Below are 24,541 nucleotides of genomic sequence, written 5' to 3' on the forward strand. Positions count from 1 at the left end.
GGAGATGTTGTTTGTGGACAGATGAAGATGATTACTTTTCCTTTGCTCTGATTGGAAGATTTTAACACTCTGGTCATAAACAGATGGTCCTTTCCTTCGCATGTCTGCTGTCTATTGAAAATCTCTTTCTTTCTTCCAACAACAGTCAAGGATTGGGTGCTTCAACTCAGATTGATAACTGTTATTTGTTTGATATTTGTTATTGTTGAAAAATGTGAAAAAAACTTCCTTATATAACTTCCTTGTATATCTGATACAAAACAGTGAAAGAGCTGAAAGCTTGAACTAATTTAGCTTTTTAAACAATCTGTTTTTTTTTATGTTAGACATGTCCTTTATTCTGATGAGGGGCAACTTTAGTTGATCAATCTAGTCAAGTAATTAATAGTTTGAAAGCATACCGTGTTGTTTATTTGAAAAACAAACCATATTTGCAGATTCATCATCCATACCAGAGGACATTATGCTTATTTTCAGCCTGTAAAGCTAAACGTAATGCTGTTTAAGAGCTTAATGCGACAATGAAATGGGAAAAGATTTGCTCCTTTCTTTAAGATGCCAGCAGTTCTCCCTGTCCTCTCTGCCCAGCAGCAGTGAACTCGATATAAACAGTTTGTGTAATCCAGTGGGGAATCAGTGGGTGTGAGCTCAGATGAAAAGAAGCAAATATCAACACAGGAAATTGATTCTTCTTGTGCTTATGTAAAGTTGATCCAAGTGTTAGAACAGTGGTTTCTAACAGGGTCTCACATTTTCTCATGCAGTCACAGATCCAAATTTTGCCGCCAAATTCAGCTGATTTTTGTTATTTGTTTCGTTGTTAACGTGGCGATGTGACTTGAGTCAGTCCTTCCTCCCAGCAGAGCAAACGGGTCTGGCTCCTGATTATGATGAATCTGCTCCTGATTCTGGCTCTCTTATTCAGATTCACGTTGTCGGGCTGCTTGATAGGTCTTTAGCATCTTTAAAAAAGTAACTAGCAGAGTTAGCACTGCTGGCGTTACTATAGCGACAGCCCACAAGGCATATCTTCTTGAGATTTTAGAAGAATGCTGCCAGAACTTGATGTATTACAGAAAAATTGAATTTTCTCTCATAATTCAGAATGTATAAGAATCAATCTTCCTACATTTCCTGTCACTTTCCAGATGACAATGATTAAACTGAAAACGATTAAGTATGCATTGAAAACATTCAAAATCTCCATTATAAATCTCCAAGTCTGCATGCAAACTTTCTGGTTTTCTCAGTCCAGGTTTGCTTGCCCGGACTGGAGCCGGCTTGACATCAGAAATGCTCACGGACTATTTTTGTTTCATAATGATACTGGACAGAGATATTCAAACTGTCTAAGGCTGCAGCGCTGAGACATCTTATCCACAGCAATGTGAGGGTCGTAATTTATTTCAGTGACTTACTGGGAAGGATCTGTGTGCTTTTGAAGCCAAGTAGTTCTGCATTAACAGCGGTGTGCTGCCAGGACAAACAAACAAACAAACTTTTGGTTTCAAGTGCAGAAATGCCTGAAAAAATGTTTGTGTTCCCCTTTGTGGGTCAATACAGGCTGTTTCTGAAGAAGCAAAGTGTAATGTTGCTTTCCCAAGGAACCAGTGAACACAACTCTAGATATAATTTCACGTAATAAAGTTTTTCATGCTGGCTAGTTTCTTCTTACTTTGTGGGGAAACAAATTAATCAATATTTCTTTTGGGGTTTTTATGTCTTTTGAGGCCTGGAGGCCAGCACAGGTTCTGAACAAACCCAAAGATCATTTACACCTCGGGCCGCCGCTGACCCAGATCTATCCGACAAGTCATTTCACTAATGGGATGACAGAATTGATGACTGAAGTGTTTTTAGTCCTGTGGAAACAGTTTAATTAAAAATGTATGAACTGTGATCTATATTTACTTCCACTAAGCTGTGTGTTTCTGAGCTGCCAGCAACAACCGTCACCATCCAGCCTTCAGTTGACGTCCCCTCTCCATCATTTTCATAATTGCTGTCCCTGTCTTTCTTGTTGACGTTACGTTGATGAGGATTGTTGAGGTTTGCCCCAGCGGGGTGTGGCAGAAGCCACCACAAAGCTCTGCGTCAGACATGTTGTCCCATGAGCTATGGGGCCTGAGGATAATGTCACGGAACGAGATTAGATTACAGAGGCGACTCGCCAGTAAAAGAAATGTTGGGACTGAAAGTGTCTTGCAAGACTTGTAATCTCCATTGAATATTTTCACAATTTGTAATACTCCATCCCCGATAATGCATTTTACTTTAGTTTGGTTGTGGTACTCCAACACAGTGCATAGGTGTGAGAAAAAAGAAATACAGTTTTTGAAATATTTTTAATTGTACAAACACCAAAATGATAATGCTACATGCTATTTTGTGATTCTATCTCAAAGATAACAGGTTACAGGGAAGATGTAACTTAGACATGATGGACGTATGGATTTGACTAATTGTGTTATTTTGTTAGCTTATCCAACAGATTTAGCTTAAGAAACATCTCTGGTGTTCACTTACCATTACTGTGTCTGATTTTATGAAAATCTTACACTTTGCATGGGTAGAAAAACAATCTTCAGGCCATACATCAACGTTCTCACATTCTGTTTCCTGGAGTCAGGTTCTCCTTCTGAAAGCCACTGCTCTGGTCTTAGTGGCGCTAAATAAAGCAGGACCTAAATGTGGGGTGGGGGGACCGGGGGGGATGCATGAGTTCAGGTCAAAGGAAATGTAAAACCATAAACCAGAAGTGTAGCTGTGTTTACTTGAATATTTGTCCTCAGGCTGGCTGCCTCCGCATTGGAGAACAAGAATTACTTGAATGAAGCCTTATCTCCTAGAGGAGTTTGATAATGAGGCATTTCTAGTTTACTCTGAAACAGAATTATTTAATGAACTGCATGTTTGCTGCTTAACACTACATATTACTGAGACCTCATAGATCAAATGTAATTAAATTGGTGGGTCAGAATAGAAGTGTGATGTGAAACTTAGCCAAAATCATGTAAAATCAAGTTTTGGCATTTTGGCAGCAAGACAGTTAAACGTGCTTTACATAATAAAAACATAATGTATTAAATCGAAAAGAAACATTGTAATGGCAAAATGAAGAGAAGTAATAACATTTTGAAATCCAGGCTAAAATTAATAATCTATGTTCACTTTTTAATCAGACAAGCCTAAACAAATGGGTTTTTAAAATTGAGCTAAAAAGAAGAATTGTATTTGAATAAAATTAGTGAACCAGGTAAACATCTTCTGGCTACTGATAATAATAATGTGGATATGTTCTGTTAGAATGAATTAATTTGATTTAAATATACAATAAAGTACCCTTCTAACACTAAAATTGTAATGAAAAAAATTCCAAATGTCCTGCAATATTTTTTGCAAAGAGATAGAAATTTGTGTTTTTTGATGTACATGTCTCCAATTTCACGTAAGTGATGACAATGACGACTTTTTACGCCACTGTTAAAAGTGTTCACATTAGGCTCTCGACTATGGCAATCTACTGGATGGTCATTAAATCAATAACTCAAAATACTTTCAGAAAATCATAAACTATTAACTGGAGAACTTCACTTAAATAGTTCATTTGAATATCTACTGGGTAACTTGGTGCTTCATCAGCTTTTTATTAATAAAATATTGAGTGGCTGCTTTGATGTTTCTGTGTTCAGTTTCCAGGTTTGAGCAGCTGACATGAAATAATATGCTGAATGTAAAAAATAAATATTTGGAGCAAATCTTGTTGAAATTTTCCTTTTCAGAACCTTGATTCTGTGGAGGGATCAATCCAGCACCTCCTCTCTGCGTTGTATCCCCCCTATGAAGCCACCGCCCCCACTCTCCTCAGCCAGCTCTTCCAAATCATCGACGGCCGCTACCAGAGGGATGCCCTGCGCTGTTTTCTGGACTTCCTGGTACCGGCCAAGCACATTTTAGATACCGTGCAGCAGGCTGCATGCGTAAGTTATTCGCTGAGACCGTATCAACAGAATATGAATCACTTCAATTACATACATGTGTAATAACATCATCATGTTGTCCACATTCAGGCTCAATACTCCAATGTGCTGTTCCTCTGCGAGGGCTGGCCTCTTTGTTTACGTGACCAAGTGGTCGTCCACCTCGCTCCCATCGACCCTTCCCTTCTTCAGCCAGGCGACTTTTACCTCCAGGTGACGCCATTCTGCGACCAATCAGCTCGCATCGTGGTCTGCAGCTTGCTGAAGGAGGAGGGGCTTGCAGTGGAGGTGGTAGAGGAAACCCCGGTCCCTGAGACGTCCTATCCTTGTATCTTCAGCTCTGGCTGGTTGGATGAGATCAACCAGGACCGCCAGGGGTCGCCGCTCAGACAATGCCTAGTCGCTACTGAACGAGGCGTGGTGAGGTTGCCATGGGAGCGGGTAGCTGTGCCTGATTTTGTGCAGCTGGCACGTTGTGCTGGGAGTAGCATGGCCTCTGCTGCTCCGTCAAATTCACCTTTAACTCCGCCTCCTCCTCCACCTCTTCCTGATTCGTCCAAGACTTCATCATCTGATAATGCCTTCTTCCCTCTTTCCTCTTCAAAGAAATCTGAGCAACTTAATCCTGTGACTGCTAGTCAGAACTCAGGTTTAACATCTTCCCCAGCAGCTTTCTCGGTGGAAACCAGGATATGTCCAGCAAAGCACGGCATTGCTGTGTCACTTTGCCTGGTAGACGCTAGAACTTCATCTTTGTCGCATCTGGTAAAAATTAAAGGAAGTGAAGCAGAGCATAAGCCAATAGGCTGGGTGTCCCCGCATACATGGGATAGTCGCTTTACTGGGACAAATCAAAACGCAACCGCAAAAACAGAAAAACCCAGCCTCTCAGGAGGTAATATAATTGACTTCAAAGTTGGGAATAAAGGTGCTGTAGCTTCTGAAAATATATTGGAAGATAAACAGAGAGACTCTAAAGCACAGAGAATGAGCAGACATGAGCTAGCAGCTGTTGCAACAGGGGACTATATTGATATTCTGCAGGCCAAAATGCTCTTCGATAAAGATTGGTCATTGACCGAAGAACAACAAAGCATGCAAATGCACACCAAAGCACAAAAACATCCAAATTGGCAAAATCAGCCAATCATGCAACCATTCAGCACACAGTTGGAAGTAAATTCTCAGACAAAAGCACAAGACGTATCTGGAGACGTAGGACCTCAATCTGTTCGTGACCATTCCCTGAAGGAACACCCTTCCTCCGACTCCCTGGACTCCCCTCAGTGTATTCGCACTGTGCGCTTTGCAGAGAAGCCCTGTACCCCATGCTTGGCCAGACGGCAGGGTGGGAAGGTCTCCAAGGCTCAAGAGCTGAGATGTCGATACAGAGACTCATACCAGGCTGCCATACAGAACCCTGTCACCTTTGGGGCTGAGAATAACAGAGGGAATATGCCAGCCGTGGTGGAGGAGGACACGGACACCTCACAGAGCGCCGACAAACTGAGAGCCAAGGATTCATGGAGAGGTGTTCAAGACACTAGATGTCATCCTGGAAGCTGTAATCAGTCTCCTGAACAACTAGGTGGGGATATTTGTAAAGAGTCAGGGGAAATAAACTGCGTCCCGTGCAGAAAACCAAAAGAAATAAATGTCATGCCCTATAATGATGGCAGAGTACAATCTGTCAAATCTTCTGGCAACTTTCACAGCACGAGCACAACAAATCCAACATCAGAAATGAGGACACAGACTACAAACGTTCTGTCAGCTACTGATGATCTCAGGTACCCGGACAATTTCAATAAACAGCATAGATCGAAATTTAGTTCAGCTGAAACATCTGAGATCCACATGCCTTTCAACCATCTTGAAAGCCATCAAACCAGACCCAGTTTGATGACTATGGCTCCAAACTTTAAGTCTACCCCAGCGCCACAAAACAGACGAGACACCCACCCAGACAGGAGATGTTCATCTCTCTCCACGGCGGTGGTGGACACCTCGGAAAAGTGTGAACTGATCATTGTCGAAGGCCAAAACGTCCGGAGAAAAGAAACCTCTGAGCCTTGCGCAGAGATTCCTCAGCTGCATGTGGTCAAATGTAAAAACAGCACAGCCTTCAGGCTGGTTTCACCGAAGATCAACAGAAAGAAAAATCCTCTTCCAGGTAAAGAACTGATCTTGCTTTCATCATCGCAGTTTGAAACATTTTTAGCACATTATTTTTAACGTGTTAATGCAACACGTTAAAAATAAAATGTGTTGCAGTTGCAGAGCAGCTTGGCACCAGAAGAATCAATAGTCATGAAACAGAGAACTCATCCCAGATGACTCCATCATCCTCCACCGAGACCAAAAGGGCTTCTCGGCAAGCGTCTGCTCGTCCCAGACCGGACCACCTCCCTCTGGGATCACCAGACCCCAGAGCCCATCCCGTTTACTCTGGGTTAGCCTCTCTCACAGGTCATTTAAAATTTCTTACTGCTTTAACCACAGATATAAATTTTTGTGCATGCTATAGTTCAACACCTCTAAACAAAGGTGACCAACAACGTTCACATTACAAAGTGAACACTAAATGTATTCCAACACATGTAAACAGAATTATCTTGTGTCGCATAGATGATAAAATACCGTCTACCAAAGTTTAACCAAACACCAATCAGTCTTTTAGAGATTGGTTACCTGATTCAGGTGAGGCCTGACTACATTATTTGACTCCACAACTTCTGATTCGCTCCCTCCACTGCAGGCTGCAGAGACAGGACAGGCCGGGCGATCGTTGAACTCTACGGACACGATCAGGGATGGGAGTCAACAGTAACAAGCCACGAGCTGTTCCAGATGCTGCTCTATTTCTACTCCATCACCAGGTGAGAAAGAAGCGTCTCAGATGGTGGAACCTGAAAAATAAACAACATGGGAACTGGTTTGTTGCAGACACTCGCTCCTCATTTTTGGTGTTTGTCTACAGTGGTGTCAGTGTCGATACATAGTGCTGTGGTCAAGTGTCTACACGCAAATTTTTAATAAAACTTATATGAAAACTATTTCATGTCAAAGCTGATATTTCTTTTAAATTGTCTTATTATCTTTAGAGAGAAGCCTCTTATTTCCTGTTAGTAACAAACGTCTTGGTTAAATAATAACACTTTGGAATCAAATTTTCCAGGAGTATGAATCATTTTTGGACTCTATTGTAAGTTTTACCAGGACTTCATGTATGTCACCATCAGTCCAAAAGCGCCTTTGTTTGTGCCTGTTTGCAGAAAAGAAATCAGAGAAGCCGGAATGACGCTAATATTTGATGCAAGGAAAAAAAGTCCTCAACCACAGTTCTACAAAGCTCTGATGGCCCTTCATGTAAGAAGCACACAAAGTATATTTCAGGAGAACGCTGCAGGTTTAACTACTGTTTGCATGGTAGTATGTGACTGGAGGGCCACTATTAGCATATAATGACTGGTAAGTAATGTTGGGCATGGCTAATGTGAAAATCTTTACAGCCTGGAGTAAAAATACAAGTTTCAGGTTACGCAAAAGTCACACAAAAATTTAAACTACTAGAAACATAAACCATTATCTAATTATTAAACACAAAACATTCTTTTTTTTAAGAGTTTATTTTAGGAATTTTACCAGGTTGACTATTGATGTTGCTTTGCATTTTTTTTGATTACCTTAATTCAACAAAATTGCTAGTCCATTAAAAGGTTGTACCTTGTGTTAACCTGTTGCAGGAGTGGTCACCTCGTGCTGTGAATAGTTTGGTTCTGCTGGTGGACAAAGAGAACAACCCTCAGCCAGAAAGGTGTCCCGGCATCCAGGTTGAATTATTTCATCCAAACACACTGCGTTTGCATTTTCTGCTGAGGATGTGTGCTCAGAATTGTCTTTGAGCCTTAAACCACAGAGAACATCACAGAATGGATATAATTTGAGGCATAATGTAAAAGGAAGTGATATAAAGATAGTCAGTTTAATTGTATGTATCTAATATTGATGCAGACTGATTTGGTGACATCAATGAAAGCGTTACTCAAGCTGGTGGAAGTGAATCAGTTGAGCTTCGGTCTGGATGGCACAGCTCATGGCTACTGTGACTGGTTGGAGCTGCATCAGGTAGGAATCAAATATCATATGGCAGCTTTTGCTTTTCTGCTCGACTTTACCTATAAGTAGGGAACTTATGCTTTGCTCTGGATATGTGTGTAAAAAAAAGTGAATTTATTTTTTTTCCCAACTTATTTTCTTCTTCTATTTCCAAAGAACATAGATCTAATGTCTCCTAGTAAATGCAATGGTTTTATGTTTTTTCTTTGACTTGTCAAATCTCACTCTCCTTCAGTTTTAACATTTTACTCATCAGCATTTTGGTTTTTAACTTGAGGATTGAATGCACACACACTACTTGTTTAATCACCTGTTTAATTATAGATAAACTGGACCTCAGCTGCTTACTAATATATACAATTTTAATTTGTACAAAGAAAATCAAGGTACCAAACTGTACAATCTGGTCTTTATAGGTAACTCAGTGTAGTTAACAATTTGAAGTGTTATACATTTCAAAGAAGAGCTGATCTAAGTTACTCCTGATGACAACAAACAAACCAAAAAAGTAATCTAACCCACTCTCCAAAAATCAAAACCCAACTACAGTATCAAAGTTAATATTTTGTACTTAGTGTACGTATAGAATATCTAAGTGAAAATGTGCAGGAACCCTATTGTTGTCTTTCTTACTGGTGATCATTCATTCATGCATCGTCACATCTTATCTTTGATTTTCAGAGACTTTTCCCTTTCGTTAACAATCTCCACGAGGTTTCCAGCCTGTTACTGAGAGCCATCAGTAAGTTAGAGGAACTGCGGATGACCGAGACGGTGCAGGTAATTTTACACTCCATTCCTTTCCTCTCAAAGATCCCATTATGGCGAGTTTTGTAACTCAGTGTGAGATAACTGTTCTATGGACACATTAATACTCTGGCAAACAGGCTGTACAGCAATGCATGATGGACCAGAGGACTCTGATGAGGGACGTCTTGGAGGACAGTCGATTGGTCGGCCTGCAGAGGGAGGGCGGGGCCATCCTGGCTAGGCTGAGGAAGGAGAGTGACTTGAAATACCCTCACTGTGAGGACCTTAGGTACCCAACAAACATCATGTTGTCGCTTTGAACTTCTACAGAAAGCTATAGAGTCCAGCTTTACTGTGAGACCATGAGATCCACTTCAGATTTGAAGAACATTCATGACAATCAAGATTTTTTTTTTCTCCAAGTCAGAGTCACCAATGGTCTTTTCTTTAGTCCGTAAAGACAAACTGAAGTTGTGATCTTGAGTTTGTAGGAGTGTCTCGAATATATCTGTAAAAGTTCAAAAATGTTCTTTCAACAACTTGTAATTGTCTCTTTTCTTTCTAAAGTGATGCAGTGGACTCTGTTACCAGTCTGTACAACTATGTGGAGGAGCAGGCTCACATCCTGGTGCAGAGGACGAATGTATCACTGGAACATCTGGAATACCTGCTGCAGCTCAGGGAAATGGAGGGACACTTCATGCAGGTCTGTCATGTTTTTCTCATGATCTCTGATTTTCATGTATGTCTGAACTCTGGTAATATTTACAGTGCTGTACAGAAGTTGCATCCAGCTATGATATACATGCATCCCATGTTACTTTCAAGGCTTAGAAATGCTTTTTCAAGGTTTGAGTAATTATTCAAGAAACAACTTTTTTATATATTGATTCTGTTATAGGACTGACTTGATATTTGATTTTATTTTATTTTTTTCAATGCAGAATTAGTTCGGATTTTTTACGTTATTAGTTATAGCGCTTATATTTTTACTATAGTTCAGATGAGCGTTATAAATGCCTTCTAGAACAATAAAACGGGACAAAAATTTAGATATTTAGCCACATTGACAAGAATATTTGGATGAATTAAGGTGAGGCTTTGAAATCCAAAAACACTGCTACAAACTGTTGAGGACGGTGGCGGTACCATCATGCTGTGGGGAATTTCTTTTATTTTTCCGTCAGCCTTACCGGTGGACGATATTCTCAAGAAGGAGAATTGGTTATTTATACAGTTTTCTCTTCTAGTAACTACTGAGAGGCTGTAGTTAACTAAATTGGTCATAAACTGTTTTACATGTTGTGTCATTTCTCATGCACAAGGATTATAACATGTTAGATTACAAACATTCAAACAAAAATGGACCTGAATAGATGTTGCACACTTCAAAATGCTTTCATCTGAATAACAACTTTACTCTGCAGATTCAGCAATGGTTCGCTGTAGAGGGAGAGCGCCACCTAATGGAGGCTGAATCAGTCGAGGGCTCTGGAGAAAGAATGGAGCAGATCCTTAACAGCTTCACTGGCTTCCTAATTGAAGCTAGCGTGAGTTTAAATCTCCTTCATGACTTTCTTTTTGTCTCTGTGTTTTCCTATTCCTCCCTGAAGTCTCTCCGTCCTTCGTCCTCCAGGACCGCAGGCACCACGCCATGTCCTTGGTGTCAGAGGCAGAGAGACTCCAGCAGAGTGGGCTTCCCTACCCAGAGACGGCGGCCTTCAAGACCCTCATCGGCACTTTCCAGTCGGACCTGGAGGACTTCCTCTGCAGGGCGGAGGCATGTGGCCGAGAGCTGCAGATCATGGTCAACATATGTGATTTTTGTGAGCAGGTAAGATGGAGATGCTTGAGTGCCCAGTGCAAAATGCTAAAACACAAAATCTTACCAAGCAATTTTTTGGTCGTCTCTAGTGAAAATCTGTCAGTACATTTGACATAGGACAAAACAAACTTACAGGTAACTTTTCAGCAAGATATAGGAACTTTTTTCTAAGTCAATGATTCCTTAATACTGATGGAAAAAGTACTAGCTCCACTGGTAGATTATTTCACTTCTAATAAGGCAATTTCCCCATGTTATAAGTGAAATAATCAACTACTAGAAATATACATTTTTAACAATATTGTCTTATTTTAAGTGTACTGAGATATTTCCAGTAGAAACTAGACCAAAAATTATTTGTAAGTCTTTGTGTTTTGCAGTGATTTAGAGTAAGGCATACATATTTTGTAACAAAAAGAAAGGTAAAATTTTATTCTGTTTTTGTTGTTGTTGTTTTTTGTTTTTAAAACAGGCTGTGGAGCTTGCCAACGAGTGCACTGATTATTTGAATCTTACTGAAGCCAGAAATCTCACAGTCCAATCCCCTGAAAGCGCCTCATGGATCAGTCAAACAAACACTCAGCTGGTGCAGAAGCAAAGCAAAGACCCCGTCCTGAACGCCACATCTCTTTGCCAGTCCGATGTCCAGGCTTCTCCTGACCGACTGATTCTCCAGTCTTTCCAAGAAAAGTTCCTCCACTTCAGCCCGGAGAAACTCCACGAGGTGAAGGTCCACGCCGGCTCCCTGCGGGGATCTCGAGGGATGCACGTCTGGAATGCTGCCTGGCTGAGATTTCACGAGGCCCAGCAGCAGCTCCAGGAGAGGATGCAGGAGCTGGAGGAGCTTCGCCACCAGCCGGCAGATCCCAGCAGCCGTTGTGAGGGTCACTTTGTGGATGTGGTGAGCACCAACATCCAGACGGCCTCTCCGGGGGGACAGAGGTTGGTGGTGCAGTCGACCCCGGGGCCTCAGCGTTCTCAGTGGGAGGGCATCTTGTCAGGTGCAGAGGATTTGGGTAAAAGGAGGCCGGTTCTGGACAGCAGCAGCCCTAATCCAGCAGCAGTAGCCTGCAGTAACATTACCATCATACCGGAGGGCAGCAGTGATGCCGGGACAAACCAGGAGTCAAAGCAGTCATCTCACAGGTAATGAACTTCCTGAGGGCGCTACTTTGACTTTTAAGCTTTTATAATATTGTCATTTTCCTAAAATAATGGCTTATGACATTTTTTGCCCAATTTTTAATTTTCTTTTGCCAAAATCACTTTTATTAAAAAAAAAAAGTTTCTTTTTCTTTAATTATTATTGCCATTAACACAAATAATTGAGTTCAAGACATATGCAGCTTGTGAAAAAGCATTCAAAGCCCTGAAACATTAGCACCAAAGTCCTCAATACTTTTTACTGGGATTATATGCAATTGACCAATACAAAGTAGGGCATAATTGTGAAATCTGAAGAAAATGATGCATAATTTTCAACAGCTTAAACTGTTTTTATTTAAATTTAGTGCAAGCAGTGGCCTTTAGATGTCAGCTTTGTTACTAAATCTAGGTATAAACTCATTTGTTCTATGAAAGCCTCAATGTTTGTTAGAGAACAAACGGCATCATGGAGACCAAAGACCACAGCAGACAGCGGAGGCATAGAAGTGTTAATGAAACAATAGCTTCAGCTTCAAACCGTTCAGTTTATCCTCTCACAATTTCAGTTTCTCATGGTTCAATATTATCTTATCTGTCAAATCGAATAAGTCTTGATTTAGGATCGAGTTACATCAGTGTGAAAAGATGTTAAAAATTGTTAAAAAATGTTTTAACAGTTTGTTAACAGGTAGCTTTATCAACATATTCTGCCACACCCGGCCCTATGAGGACATAGGGCCTTGATGTAGACCCAAAATGAAAATGAGTTTGACTCCATTGTGTAAGGAGGCTGTAGAAACAGTGAAAAGTAAAATATCACCCGTTTGTTGGATGGTTTCATTCTTAAATAGGTCAGCCAGGAGAACGGAGAGGGAAGCACGAAAGAGACACACAAGCAGAGCCAGAAGCGAGAGGGATGCCGCCGCTTTATCTCAGTCCCACCCCGTCGGCTGCCAGTGGTTTCCATGGAGACGGGGTCTGGGAGCGAGGTCGGTGAGCCAGGACTCGTGCGCCGCCAGAGCCTCGGCCGCTGGCTCCACACCTGAAGAGCAGGGGCCTCGGTCGCCACCGTGCTGCTCCCACCGCGGTCAGCCATCTTGCCGCATCCTGCAGGAAGCGCAGAAGTTCCAGATCTCTCGACATGGGAGCTTCTGCTCAGACAACTCCTGCATGAGCGACGGCGGCGCTGCTGGGGCCGAATGCTGTAAACACTCCAGCCTGCCCCCTGAGACGTATGGGAGAGCGTTTTGTTTGTCAGGTCCACAGGAGAATGCCAGCAGTGCTCTGTAAGTTGACTGTCAATGACTTTCCTTGCCTTTCATTCTTACTCTCTTACTCTCTGAAGTTTAATGAACTCCTTTCCGTCCCTAAGCTGACAATGAGGAGCTTCAGGTACTCTCTCCTTGTGTTTTTATTGTTGAATTTTAATTTATCTTGTATTTATAAAATAACAATCTTATCAAGTTCAATCTCCAACGCTTCCAGGTCTGTCAAGTTAAAGATTCAAGTCAAAAGATGTACTGTCTCTTCCAAAGTATCCAGAAATTTGATTAGTTTGCAGGATGATCAACTAATATTTTGTATGTATCAAAGAGGCAGAAAAATGTTATTTTTTTATTTTGGTCTTATTTATCAGCACTGTTAGCTGGTGAGGAATTCATCAAAACTGTAAATCAATAAGAGATGGTGTCACTTATAGAAGACATTCCTCTAACTGATTCATTTAAAGTTAGCAAAACAATTACAGAAGCATCTGTTTGGAAGTTCCATATGAACAATTTCTATTCTGTATCTTAAGAATCAAAACATGATTTTAAACTGAATTGACATCGTTTATTTTATCGAAGCATGCTGTGTTTCACCCTTTACGCCTGGTTGAAGGTAATGGATTTTTAAATTCCCTTTTGTGTCACCAGGAGGGTGCAGCATGTCATGGAGGAGCTGGTTTTTACCGAGAGGGAGTATGTGCGCTCTCTGGGTTACATCCTGACTCACTACCTCCCCCTGATGGACAGGTTGGACATTCCTCAGGATCTCAGAGGCAAGAGGGGGATCATCTTTGGCAACCTAGAGAAGGTTTACGACTTCCACAGCCACTATTTCCTCCCAGAGCTGGAGGCCTGCGAGAGGCAGCCGGCCATGGTGGCCCGCTGCTTTCTCAGACACGTAAGAAATTTAAAAAAAGTCTATCTCACTCACTGTGCAGTTTTAAGAGTTTTGTACGATTGTTTAAATTTGTTGCGACAATAATCCTAACCTCGGCTTCCTGCAGAGTGAGAGTTTTGGCCTGTACGCCTTATACAGCAAGAATAAACCTCAGTCAGATGCGCTGATTCTTCACCGCCGCCATGACATCTTTAAGGTCAGTTTAACGTATTTCCTGCCTGTTAGTAAGTTTTGATACAACACATTGTGAAAACGATGGGAAAATTTTACAGAAATCTCTTAAGATTAGGCTTAGAGAACTGCAGAAAACAATTTTGTGTGACATAAGCTATGCAATTACACAAATGTAACTCAAAGTAGGTTTTTTTGGCTCTTCACTAGGAGTTCACTGTATGAGTCTACTGTTTTGTGTTGCATGTAATTTCTCAACCAGAAAAACTGTTTCTCTTTCAACTCTTTATGTTTTTTACTGGGCTTTAAAACAAAGCTACGAATAGTTTGCACAACTTTAGAGCGCTATTATTCACAAAGAGTTTATGAGGTGTTTTTAAAGCATGCTATTTTGCATTTGAAACACCTTTTCTTTTGGGGGGATTTCAGAAGAAGCAGCAGGAGCTCGGGGACCTCATGGATCTGTCTTCCTACCTGCTGAGGCCCATCCAGAGGATCAGCAAGTACAGCCTGCTGCTGCAGGACATGCTGGCCTTGGTTGGACCCTGCAGATCGAAACAGAAGGACGCCGCTGTGTGCGCACACGGCGTGTGCGGCCTGGCTGCACCGGATTCGACCTGCATAGAGAGAGACAGAGAGAGGAGTGAAATCCAGGCTGCTGCACACCTGATTCAATTTCAGATGCGTCATGGCAACGACTTGCTCACCATGGACGCCATTCAGGATTGCGATGTGAGATATTAGCAGAGCAGAGCGCTTACGCCTTGACTGCTGGCGTTACACGACATCAACAGAAACTTTGTTTCCTTCGTCAGGTCAACTTGAAGGAGCAGGGGGAACTGATCCGCCAAGATGAGTTCACAGTTTTCTTTCGGAAGAAGAAATGCGTCCGCCGAGTCTTCCTCTTTGAACATTTGATTCTGTTCAGCAAAACCAAGAGGACGGATATTGGAAATGATGTTTATGTCTGCAAACAGTCATTTAAGGTTTGTATACGCTAGCTTAAAACAAACAGCTGCTGAAGTCTTCACAGCCTACTTGTATTAAATTTTGCATACATGATATTGTGAATTTTGCAGTAAAACGCATGCCATTGTCACACTTTACCAGTAAAATTGGAACAATGCAGCTTCATAAGAAAGCCTAAAAATCTTTTCTAAATAATTCCCTGTTTTATGACAAACTTTATTATTTTAAGCATTCCTTCCCAATCTAAAGCTTTTAGTCTCTGCCATTTAAATTAGAATCTTTACTTTGCGCATATTTCTCACATTTCACTATCACTGGCAAAGACCTATTGGCACAGGGATCATTTATCTGCTCTTGTGTGTGTGTGTGTTTTCCAGACTAACGATATAGGAATGACCCATAACTCTGGTGTGAGCGGACTGTGCTTTGAGATCTGGTTCCGCAGAAGGAAAAGTGAGGACACTTACACTCTGAAGGCCTCAAGCACTGAAGTGAAGGAAGCCTGGACCACTGACCTGGAAAGGATTCTGTGGAACCAAGCTGCTCACAGTAGAGGTGTTTGTCGCAATATTAGATTGAAATACATATTTAGAAGTTTATTTTAAAAAAAAGAAGTCCTTTTTAAAAGCTCATTCTGAATACGTAGTTTGTGTTCCAGAGCTGCGTTTGCAAGAGAGAGTGTTTATGGGAACGGGTCGCAGTCCTTTTATGGATATTCAACCCAGTGATGCGGCGATTTGTGACCGAGCCGTCAGCTGCGTCCTGCCTGGGAGAAGTAAGAAGTTTGCACCATTCAAAGTGTGTTATATTTTAAATTGCCCTAATCCTCCACACATTACATCTGAGAGCCTTACAAGAGCAGGTATATAATGGCTAATACTGTTATTTTGTAATATTTGGTTAATTTGAAAGTTTTATATTTGGGACATAAAGTTGATGCATTTTTACATGAAACTACAAAATCATTGTTATAAAATTACATCTTAGACCAGTTTAACTAAATTGAAGTAAACATTTGGTGAAAGCACAAGGACTTGGTGAAACTTTCAAAGCTAGGTTTTTGTTCAGAGTTTGTTTATTAGGATAGGTGAGAAGACACAGTGTCTTGTAAAGCCTTTAACACATTGCAAGTCTTAACATCTATGTATTTTATAGGAGTTTCATAAGATAGAAAAAACACAAAGCTGTAAAGTGGTGGAAAAATAGAAAATAGTTTTCGGGAGGAGTTTTGTACAAATACAGATCTGATTTAGAACACAGCAGGCAGATCAGGGATAAAGTTGTGGAGAGGTTTAAATTATGAAACAATATCCCAAATTTTCAACATCTCACTAACCACTTGATTTAAAAGTAGAACAACTACAAAACTACCAAGACGTGGTTGTTCATCTAAAGGCATAATCACAAAGCCAGACAAGAGACCCGTGGTAACTCTGAGGGAGCTACATAGATTAACAGCTCCATCCTGTTAACAGGCCATTCATTATTAGTCTAAATATGGCCTTTACGGATGACTGACCAATAGTTGGCCTTAATTAGGAGAACATCAAGCTAGCAATTTGTAGTCTAATTAACTGGCTGGGTTCATGTATGAATGTAGCTGTGTATCAACAACATGTCAGTGAAAATCTGTCCCATGTTGTCTGATTATTTTACCAAGTAGAAACCTAAATATATAGTGTAAAAACCTGTTATATTCTCATTGATTGCATTTATTTGTGTGTCGTTAGTCCCTGTGGCGTGTTGTTCACACAGGGGCTTAGATTATCCCCGACCGCACTCCATTGGCTCTGGTAGCACTGCCTCCACCACCGTAAGCCAATCATCTTCTTCCTCTGGCCGGGGCTCTCTGCCCCCTTCTGGTTATCTTGGGAACACCAATCCAGGAGTTGGGTCATCCCCTGAGGCTGTGACTGAAAACGAACTCAACAGCCATCATCTTCTTCAGCACCAGCCTCATCCTCACTGTGATCAATGGAAAACTCACTGTCCTCTGAGTGAGTTTATTGCTCAGGTTTAGATTAACATCTTTTGAAAGAAGTTATAAATTCATAACATAAGTGGGTCGAATTTAATATTTTTAGGCATTATTATATTGTGTTTGGTGCATGTCTGTGTTTCAGTCGACAGCACTGACTCCTCTGGAGAAAGTATGAATCTGTACAGCAGCCCAGACCACAGCTGTCTGTCTGCTATCAGCGGAGAGGTAGTGGACGACTCTTCGTCCGTGTCCCAGAGGTCAGAGCAGAAAGCAACTCTTTGTCGGACCCCCAGCCTGAGGAAAAACAGCTCCCCTGCAGTTACCAGAAAGAAGCCTGGCATCCCCCCCAAACCTCCACATCTAGCTAACCCTCAGGTAAAACTGAAGATGAACTGAGCAACGTTGTGAAATTTTAACACCGCTATCCCGATCCCTGAAAAGTGTCTTGAATATAATTTACATGTACGGCTCTGACTAAATGAGCTCCAGGTAACTGAAGCTACCTGATTTACTTGAACAGTTATGAATATTTGCATTCATTTACTAAAAATATACAATTTGTTTATTGAAACATCTAAGTTCTGTAGTAGACATTGTCCACAAAACATATCCACAACAATTTAGGTGCTAATATAACGGTATTATTTTCATCTTGATTAAACTGAACTGTATTTTTCACTGCAGGGGAAGCTGGGAAGATCAACAGAAGTTTGACCTTTATTTCTAAAAAGAAGGTAATGGTCATTTAACAACATAAATTTAACATTTAAAGGTTAAAATGTTTTAAATAAGAATTAGTGGATAATTTGCAGTCTGATACCAATTTGTAAATCACCAAAGGTATTACAAAAGTAACAATTGAAACTGTTTTTAACATTGTACGTTAGCAATTAGATTGATTAGCACAGCTAGCCAATGATAGATTATTCATTTCCAAATGAATAATGTAGAGTAAAATCAGTAGTGTAAGTCATATAGTAGTTCTGTCCATATTCCATGTCACCATTTACTGAGGTTAAAATGTCAAAGAGGAAAAAAAAAACTTTGCCATACTCAGTTCCCTTTATGTTATCTGCTCAAAGTTTCTCTCTCTCATTCCTTTTCATTTTGAATAAACCACTGACATGCCTCAAGTTGTCTTAGAACTGCAAGTCTCTTAAATAGCTTATTTCAGCTTTCTGAAAGAATTATTTTCTGTTTCTTGTGAATTATTATTTTTTTAATCACCTCACTTTTTTCACTCCGCAACAGCTAACACGGTGTCGAGTTTTGTTGCTAGCATAACGTTTAAGTTCCCAGCCAATCACAAGTCATGTATTATCAACCATGGGTATCTCTGATGTAAATCATGTTCTATCCAGAGCAATATTTTTATAACATTTGTTTATTCTCCAAAATGGCAAATAGAAATTTATTAATTTGTAATAATAATTGAGACTTGTGGCTTTAGAAGGTTTCATTTCATTTTATCATTTAGAAAAAAGGAAGGGAGGTGTAATTTATGCTTCTTTTTTTTTTGCAGATGAACAGTCAATAACATAGTTGATGCCTGCTGCAGACTACATGAAGACAGAAGGATTGCATTCATGGAAACATTTCCATGGGCTTCATAGCCATTATTTCTTATCAAAAAGACTGTATTTTTTAATTTATTCATTGAGTCGGTTTTGGTGTCTCAAATCTACAGATACAGCCACTGTGGGATCTTGTCATGCACAATTTTTGCAGTTCTATATTTGCGGGGATCAAATAAGTTTATTAAACAAGTTGGAGTCACCAAGTCCAGCACTCTTATCCAAGGTTAGCTTGCTCAGTGTTTACGTCGGCCCACTGTCCAGACTGAAGACATAAAGAAGAAGTTGACCTTGAGTGGAGTTAAATATGTGGACATAGTGCTGCGGAAAACCTGAAACCGCTTGGCAGATTTTTTGTAATAGGATTTACCAAATACACAGTAAATGTTTGTGCTTTTTTACATTTCTATTTGAAGGTTTTGTTTATGTGATGCCTTTCAGTATTTAATGCTTGTTCCGACGTTGTTGTGAATGTCTTTTTATCTTGATCTTTTGTCTTCTTCTGATGGGACAGACCACTAGCCTGCGTGTTTGAGTCGTGTTATATTTTATAGACGCATCCATAAAGACTGGGCTGACGCATTATCTTCAAGGAGGAAACTCAAGCTTCTGCAGAAGAATGGACAATTACAAGACAGCAGTCAAAACCCAACGGGATCCACAAATCAAATCAATTTCACCTAATTTTTGGAATTTAGTTAAGTGTTTGTTTTTTCTTCATATTGTCTTAAACATTAGCCAACTGTTGTAAACTTGAAACTGTCTGGATTTTGTTTGGCTGTTTGTACAAAATGTACACGTGCAAATTATGACAGGTATATTAGACCATCGTTTTCATACTTTGTGTTTTATATCACTTATGTGAATGTCAGTCTTTTTCTGTTTTTTCAGTTTTATACCCCTTTATTATTTCTTTTAACTTTTGTAAGCAGTGTCTAATTTGAATGTCAGGTTTCTTCCCTCTGAATTTAAAAAGTTTGATTGCAATAAAATGAGAATGTGATAAAAGATGGGAGCTGATCCCTTCATTTATCTTTTTATTAAACTTCTTTATTTTAACCCAATGAACTGTAATGAAACCAAACCGGACTGTTGGCACGTGATTCCAAAAGCTAGGCTGCAAAGACACCAAAAGCACATCATACTGCTAATGAATGACAGCAGTGGGGTTATTTTTCTTTTTATCAAAATGGGGCTGTTGTCAAGGATGAAAATATAACTGGGTCAAAAGACCTGTTAGGTTTGACCACAAACTTTCACTGAACATGAGGCACTGACTTAGTCATGATCATATTCACACATATAGACCCCCTGCATGTTATTGTTTACATAAGGAAATTTTGCGCATGCGGACAACGCTGGGGGGCAAAAAGACCTTTAACATGTCATCCATAGCCGCGCTGCTGGCGTAGAATAATTCCCTTAACTCAATCAAACTTGGACACGTAGATATTATTAATTTTGTGCTGTGCTCCACACAAAGGGAAAAACCTTTAAAGTATGTGTTAAAGTACAGAAGCAAACAATGTCTGGGATCATGAGCGCCCCCTGCCATGAGGCAAGAGAACTGCCTGCATCACCTGGAATCTGTTCTCTGTCGTTTCTGATCGCTCCTCTGCACACGAAACACGTTACACACACAGTTGGTGACAAAAAAACACTGTACATCACATAAATAAGCTAAATTATGGAAAATTAATTCATATATTAAATGTTTTAAACCATTTTATTGGTGACGTACAAACAGGAGGAGCATGCTCTCATGGAATGGCATTCAGTGCAGTTAGCGAGAGGTTGATCAATCCCAGGTGAGGCTCAGCTCGCTGCTGCCTCACCAACTTCGCTCCCGAGCATTTGAATGGGGAAATGCAAAAATTCAGAGATTTTGAAGAAAAAAATAATCAAAATTGGTTAAGCTAAATGAAAAATAAATACTTCATAGTACAAACCACAGGGTGAAAAGAGCAATATAAATGATTTTATCCTTATATATTTTTTTCCATGACCGCACATCACTGAGAAGTACGTAATTTAACTTTTCTCACCTGCACAACTAACAGTCCAGTATGGAGAATGACATGTTTCTCATGGAATTGCTACTTGTCATTATAAGGCTTAGTAAACATCTTGCAGATGTTAAAACTGGACTGTCTGACCTACACACAAAGCTCTGTGTGAATTCAAAAGCTAACCTTGCACATCACAATGAAAACATGAGGCTATCACCATCCTAATGGAGGCAGATGGTGGCTGAACTCCTGCTGGAGTGTTAAGCATTCAGCCAGCGCTACAGTGAAATAGTTTGAAACAAATCAAATCTTCGTGTATCAAAATGGCCCGGTGAAATGTCAGGCCTAAACTTTGTGTAAACACGTAAACATTTCTGTTCAGAGATGACTGAGCTTGAGATCATTTCAGTCTCTGGATGTGGAACATGAAAACAAATAAGTTCCACATCGACACCAGTGTTTCTACCTGAGGTAGATCTAGAGAGGTGGATTTGTGTTGTGAAGCTTAACGTGAACGTAAAGAGCTGCCTTTCAGCAGAGTAAATATACTATCATGGTGTTTTGTTGTATTTGAGGAAAAAAGCTCAATCTCATTTACACATCTCATTTATAAATTCTTAATTATTAGAACTTGTTAGAAACCTAAAATAAACAGTAACCAGATAATATTCTGATTTTTTAAATTATTATTATTATTATTATTATTATTATTATTATTATTATTCAGAAGAATGACTTTATACTCTTGAGGAGAATTATGAATTAAAAATTCATACAATCAGAATCACAAGAACTTTTGTGCATTTCAGCCTGTGGTGTGAAATGAGGAACACTCGATTTTCAAAATGAGTTTCTGCAGAGTTTTCTTTGATAATAATTTTCCCACATCCATATAAACAGGAAAGATGAAGGTGACTGTAGGATGGTAGAAGTTATATAGAGTTTAAAAGTGTTACATCAGACAAATATAAAAATAATTACAGAAATGTGGGCTTAATGGATGGTACATTTAAAACCTGAGAAAAAGGATTTAATGTGACAAATGAGCCTCAGCAGATATTTGCTCTTAACTCGAAGCACCGCTTTCAGCTCTATCAGTGATTCATTCATTTGTTAGGAATACAGGTGATCACATCATATAGTAAGTTATCAGATCAAATACTTAATACAATCCAGTGTCACTGATCTCCACTGTCAGGACGGCTTCGCCCGAGTCTGTCATGGAGGCACTGAGAATAACGTAGTCACCCTCGTAAAAAAGGCCAGGCTCGTCAGCCTTTCCTCTGACAAAGTCACTCTCACCTCCATTGTACATCTTGTAATAAAGGCTGTGGTCGCATTTTCTACCTTTATTAAAGATTCCCACAGCAAGCCAGTTGGAAAAAAGGATTCTGTCATAGGGCACGGAGAACATGACGGCCATGATGTGGTTGTAGTCGTTCAGCTCGGCATTGAAAAGGTCGAAAGTGAAAACACCAACAGCGCCGCTCGCCAGGCCTGTCGTCTTGTTGAAGCGAGCCTTGACGGCAGAGCAGGGACCGACCATCGGAGGGAAAGAGACCTGGCAGAAGCCGCTCACAGTGTAGACCCTGTAAAATGGAGACATAGAAAAGCAGATTTATTTGTATTTATCTTGTTGTTCTCGTAAAGATAGCTTACAGGGTTTATAAAAATCTATAGAGAAAAGAACAAAGAAAACCCAAAACATTTACTTAAGAAAATGTCAGGAACTGCAATGTAAGACAAATTCTCGCTTTAGGTAAGGTTTTATCTTATCTGAAGCCGTTTCATCACTTTTCTGCAGTGATGAGCTGGTGTGTTATGAGATCACTGGAGCCATTCACAAACAGGCAAACGTCTTCTAAAATTATGACTATTGTTTACATCAATATTCATTATTGATTGGGTGTCTGCCCAGCCAGGCCAGAACATTTTGACAAACCTCTTAAGACTTCACTGTCGTACCCTCATTTAAAGTTAATGCCTCTATTAATGTATATTCAAGTACACTAAAAGAGGCATTATCTAAACGTCTTCCAAGTCACAAATTGGCAGACTTTAAAATTCCTTAGCTTGTCTGAAATGACTCCAACATTTTTTTATGAAACCGCCTAATTTAATTATAGTTTGTAAGCTGCATTGTGGAAATTGTTCAAACAGCAGTGCACGTTTTTTTTTAAAAAAACACCCTCTAACAAAAGCTAGGCGATTTCATAATGTAAACAAATTTCTTTAATTCCTTTTGGAGCAGGAGGCCAGCAACGTCCAGAGGTCACCAGTCCAGAACCTTTCAGACGGATCCCTGGTCCAACACAGCTGAATCAAACGACTGAATTACCTCCTCAGTAAGTTCTTCAGAGTCCTGCTAATGACTTCACTCAGGTGTGTTGAAGCAGAAACAGATCTGAAAGTTGAAAATGCCTGGCCCTCGAGGCCTGGGGTTGCAGACCCCTGCTCCAGACATTTCAGTCGTAGTGGATTGACTTGTTGAACTAATAGAAATTAAGCCTAAACAGGTTTACTTGACGAAAAGGGAGTTATAAGAGCAATGCATCACCTTGGGTTGGAAAGAGTGTAGGAGTTTGTATTGTTCCTGATCTCAACGGAGCAGCGACGGCGAGGCATTGTGTTGAGGTAGGTGAAAGGTGACCAGACTGGGGCTGTGACATGCAGACAAAAAACAAACAAACATAAAAACATTAGATTGATAAAGATGGATTTTTAAAACCTACAAACAAAATAACCAGCGGGTTGGGAAAAAAGTATTCATCCAGTAAGTTTTTGGAATAGATTTAATTACATCAAATTACAGCTGAAAACACATGTCAACAATTTCACCATCTGAAACAATTCTGATGCATAGCTTTGCTTACCTTCAGTCGATCCGCTTGTTGCAAAGACAGCCGGATGATTGGAGAGAATAGGTCGGGTGTCCTGGTTTTAGCCTGAATGTGAAATCGCACCGCGTCAGCTCATCACAAGTGAGCTCTTATTGACTCCACTAATCAGGACCTTTAACTCTCATGCTTGGTATCTTCAGTCCTTTTCTACGTGTGACCCTCAAATTACCACACTGAGTTGGAGAGTGATTCAATCACAGCATGCTTTGCTTCGGTCCGAGTTCTGTTTTGTTTAAACGCATAAGTTTCTATGTCCCAAAGAGTAAAGTTGTAGAAAATGATTGGGATTGGCTGATTTTCAGTAGCTCAGTTGAGAGCTTGACCTTTCAACCATAAGACTATCACATTGTTGGACTTCTGTTAATCAGAATTTGTAAACTTTTAACACACAGGTTCTTGATAAATGAACCAGTGAGTTAGTATTAACTTGACTCTGGTATCACTGTAAATACTCACAATTGGTTACATAGAAATACGTAAGAACTCTCCATAAAAACATTTGCCTGCAACAAACTACTAAAATGACAGTTCTCACTTTGTGGTGACAAGACGAAATCTTGGGAAACAGTGGAAATTCCCACCCGAACGCTTAGAGTTTAGTCAACAGACTGATATCAAGCTGGGAGAGACCAGTTAGTGACCAGTTAAAGGTCATGAACTGGACAGAAGTCAAAGTCCATACAGAAAGACTTGGGAAAAGTCAGAAATGGCATTATTCACAGACCAAACAAAAAAAAAACAGTAAAGAGTAATCAACTACTTGAACACATATGAGGGAGAAACATTTTGCAGTAAACTAAACTAAACCTGGACATCCTTGTAAATGTATAGTTTATTTTAGAGCTGTGCAAATTTGAGACTGAGCATCCTGGATAAACTTTTTAAGAGGCCAACGTGCAACACAACAGCTTTTCAGTTAATACAGAAAGAAATTACAAACGTTAACCTTGG

General features: G+C 40.1%; 2 protein-coding genes across 3 annotated transcripts in view; one reads left to right on the forward strand and one right to left on the reverse strand.

Moving 5' to 3' along the window:
* The window catches only part of LOC102231058, a gene marked incomplete at its 5' end in the record, with an annotated part of 33,989 nt that extends 14,300 nt beyond the window's left edge, over positions 1–19,689 (forward strand). Inside the window, 24 exons of the mRNA XM_023339672.1 lie at positions 3,783–3,980; positions 4,071–6,153; positions 6,255–6,449; positions 6,739–6,859; positions 7,256–7,349; positions 7,727–7,813; positions 7,995–8,108; positions 8,781–8,879; positions 8,987–9,138; positions 9,417–9,555; positions 10,277–10,399; positions 10,486–10,683; positions 11,147–11,820; positions 12,672–13,106; positions 13,737–13,986; positions 14,093–14,182; positions 14,587–14,889; positions 14,973–15,143; positions 15,504–15,681; positions 15,773–15,901; positions 16,857–17,123; positions 17,250–17,482; positions 17,792–17,841; positions 18,630–19,689. Coding sequence (XP_023195440.1) covers positions 3,783–3,980; positions 4,071–6,153; positions 6,255–6,449; positions 6,739–6,859; positions 7,256–7,349; positions 7,727–7,813; positions 7,995–8,108; positions 8,781–8,879; positions 8,987–9,138; positions 9,417–9,555; positions 10,277–10,399; positions 10,486–10,683; positions 11,147–11,820; positions 12,672–13,106; positions 13,737–13,986; positions 14,093–14,182; positions 14,587–14,889; positions 14,973–15,143; positions 15,504–15,681; positions 15,773–15,901; positions 16,857–17,123; positions 17,250–17,482; positions 17,792–17,821 — 6,363 coding nt within the window. The remainder of the gene's footprint in view (positions 1–3,782; positions 3,981–4,070; positions 6,154–6,254; positions 6,450–6,738; positions 6,860–7,255; positions 7,350–7,726; positions 7,814–7,994; positions 8,109–8,780; positions 8,880–8,986; positions 9,139–9,416; positions 9,556–10,276; positions 10,400–10,485; positions 10,684–11,146; positions 11,821–12,671; positions 13,107–13,736; positions 13,987–14,092; positions 14,183–14,586; positions 14,890–14,972; positions 15,144–15,503; positions 15,682–15,772; positions 15,902–16,856; positions 17,124–17,249; positions 17,483–17,791; positions 17,842–18,629) is intronic.
* A 1,847-nt stretch (positions 19,690–21,536) lies between these two features.
* Positions 21,537–24,162, reverse strand: LOC102230795 (DELTA-sagatoxin-Srs1a-like). Of its 2 annotated transcripts, XM_023340145.1 has the most exons (4): positions 24,126–24,162; positions 23,564–23,635; positions 23,248–23,350; positions 21,537–22,279 (listed from the first exon to the last, which is right to left on the reverse strand). In XM_023340145.1, the coding sequence occupies exons 3-4, from the start codon at positions 23,313–23,315 to the stop codon at positions 21,853–21,855; spliced, it is 495 nt and encodes a 164-aa protein (XP_023195913.1). In that variant the 5' UTR covers positions 23,316–23,350; positions 23,564–23,635; positions 24,126–24,162; the 3' UTR covers positions 21,537–21,852. The 2 variants fall into 2 exon arrangements, with proteins under 2 accessions (XP_023195913.1, XP_005800208.1); XM_005800151.2 differs by lacking the exon at positions 24,126–24,162 and having other exon boundaries at positions 23,564–23,767.
* Positions 24,163–24,541: the final 379 nt, after the last annotated feature.

This window comes from Xiphophorus maculatus, chromosome 1 (assembly GCF_002775205.1).
Source record: "Xiphophorus maculatus strain JP 163 A chromosome 1, X_maculatus-5.0-male, whole genome shotgun sequence".
NCBI classification, from domain to species: domain Eukaryota; kingdom Metazoa; phylum Chordata; class Actinopteri; order Cyprinodontiformes; family Poeciliidae; genus Xiphophorus; species Xiphophorus maculatus.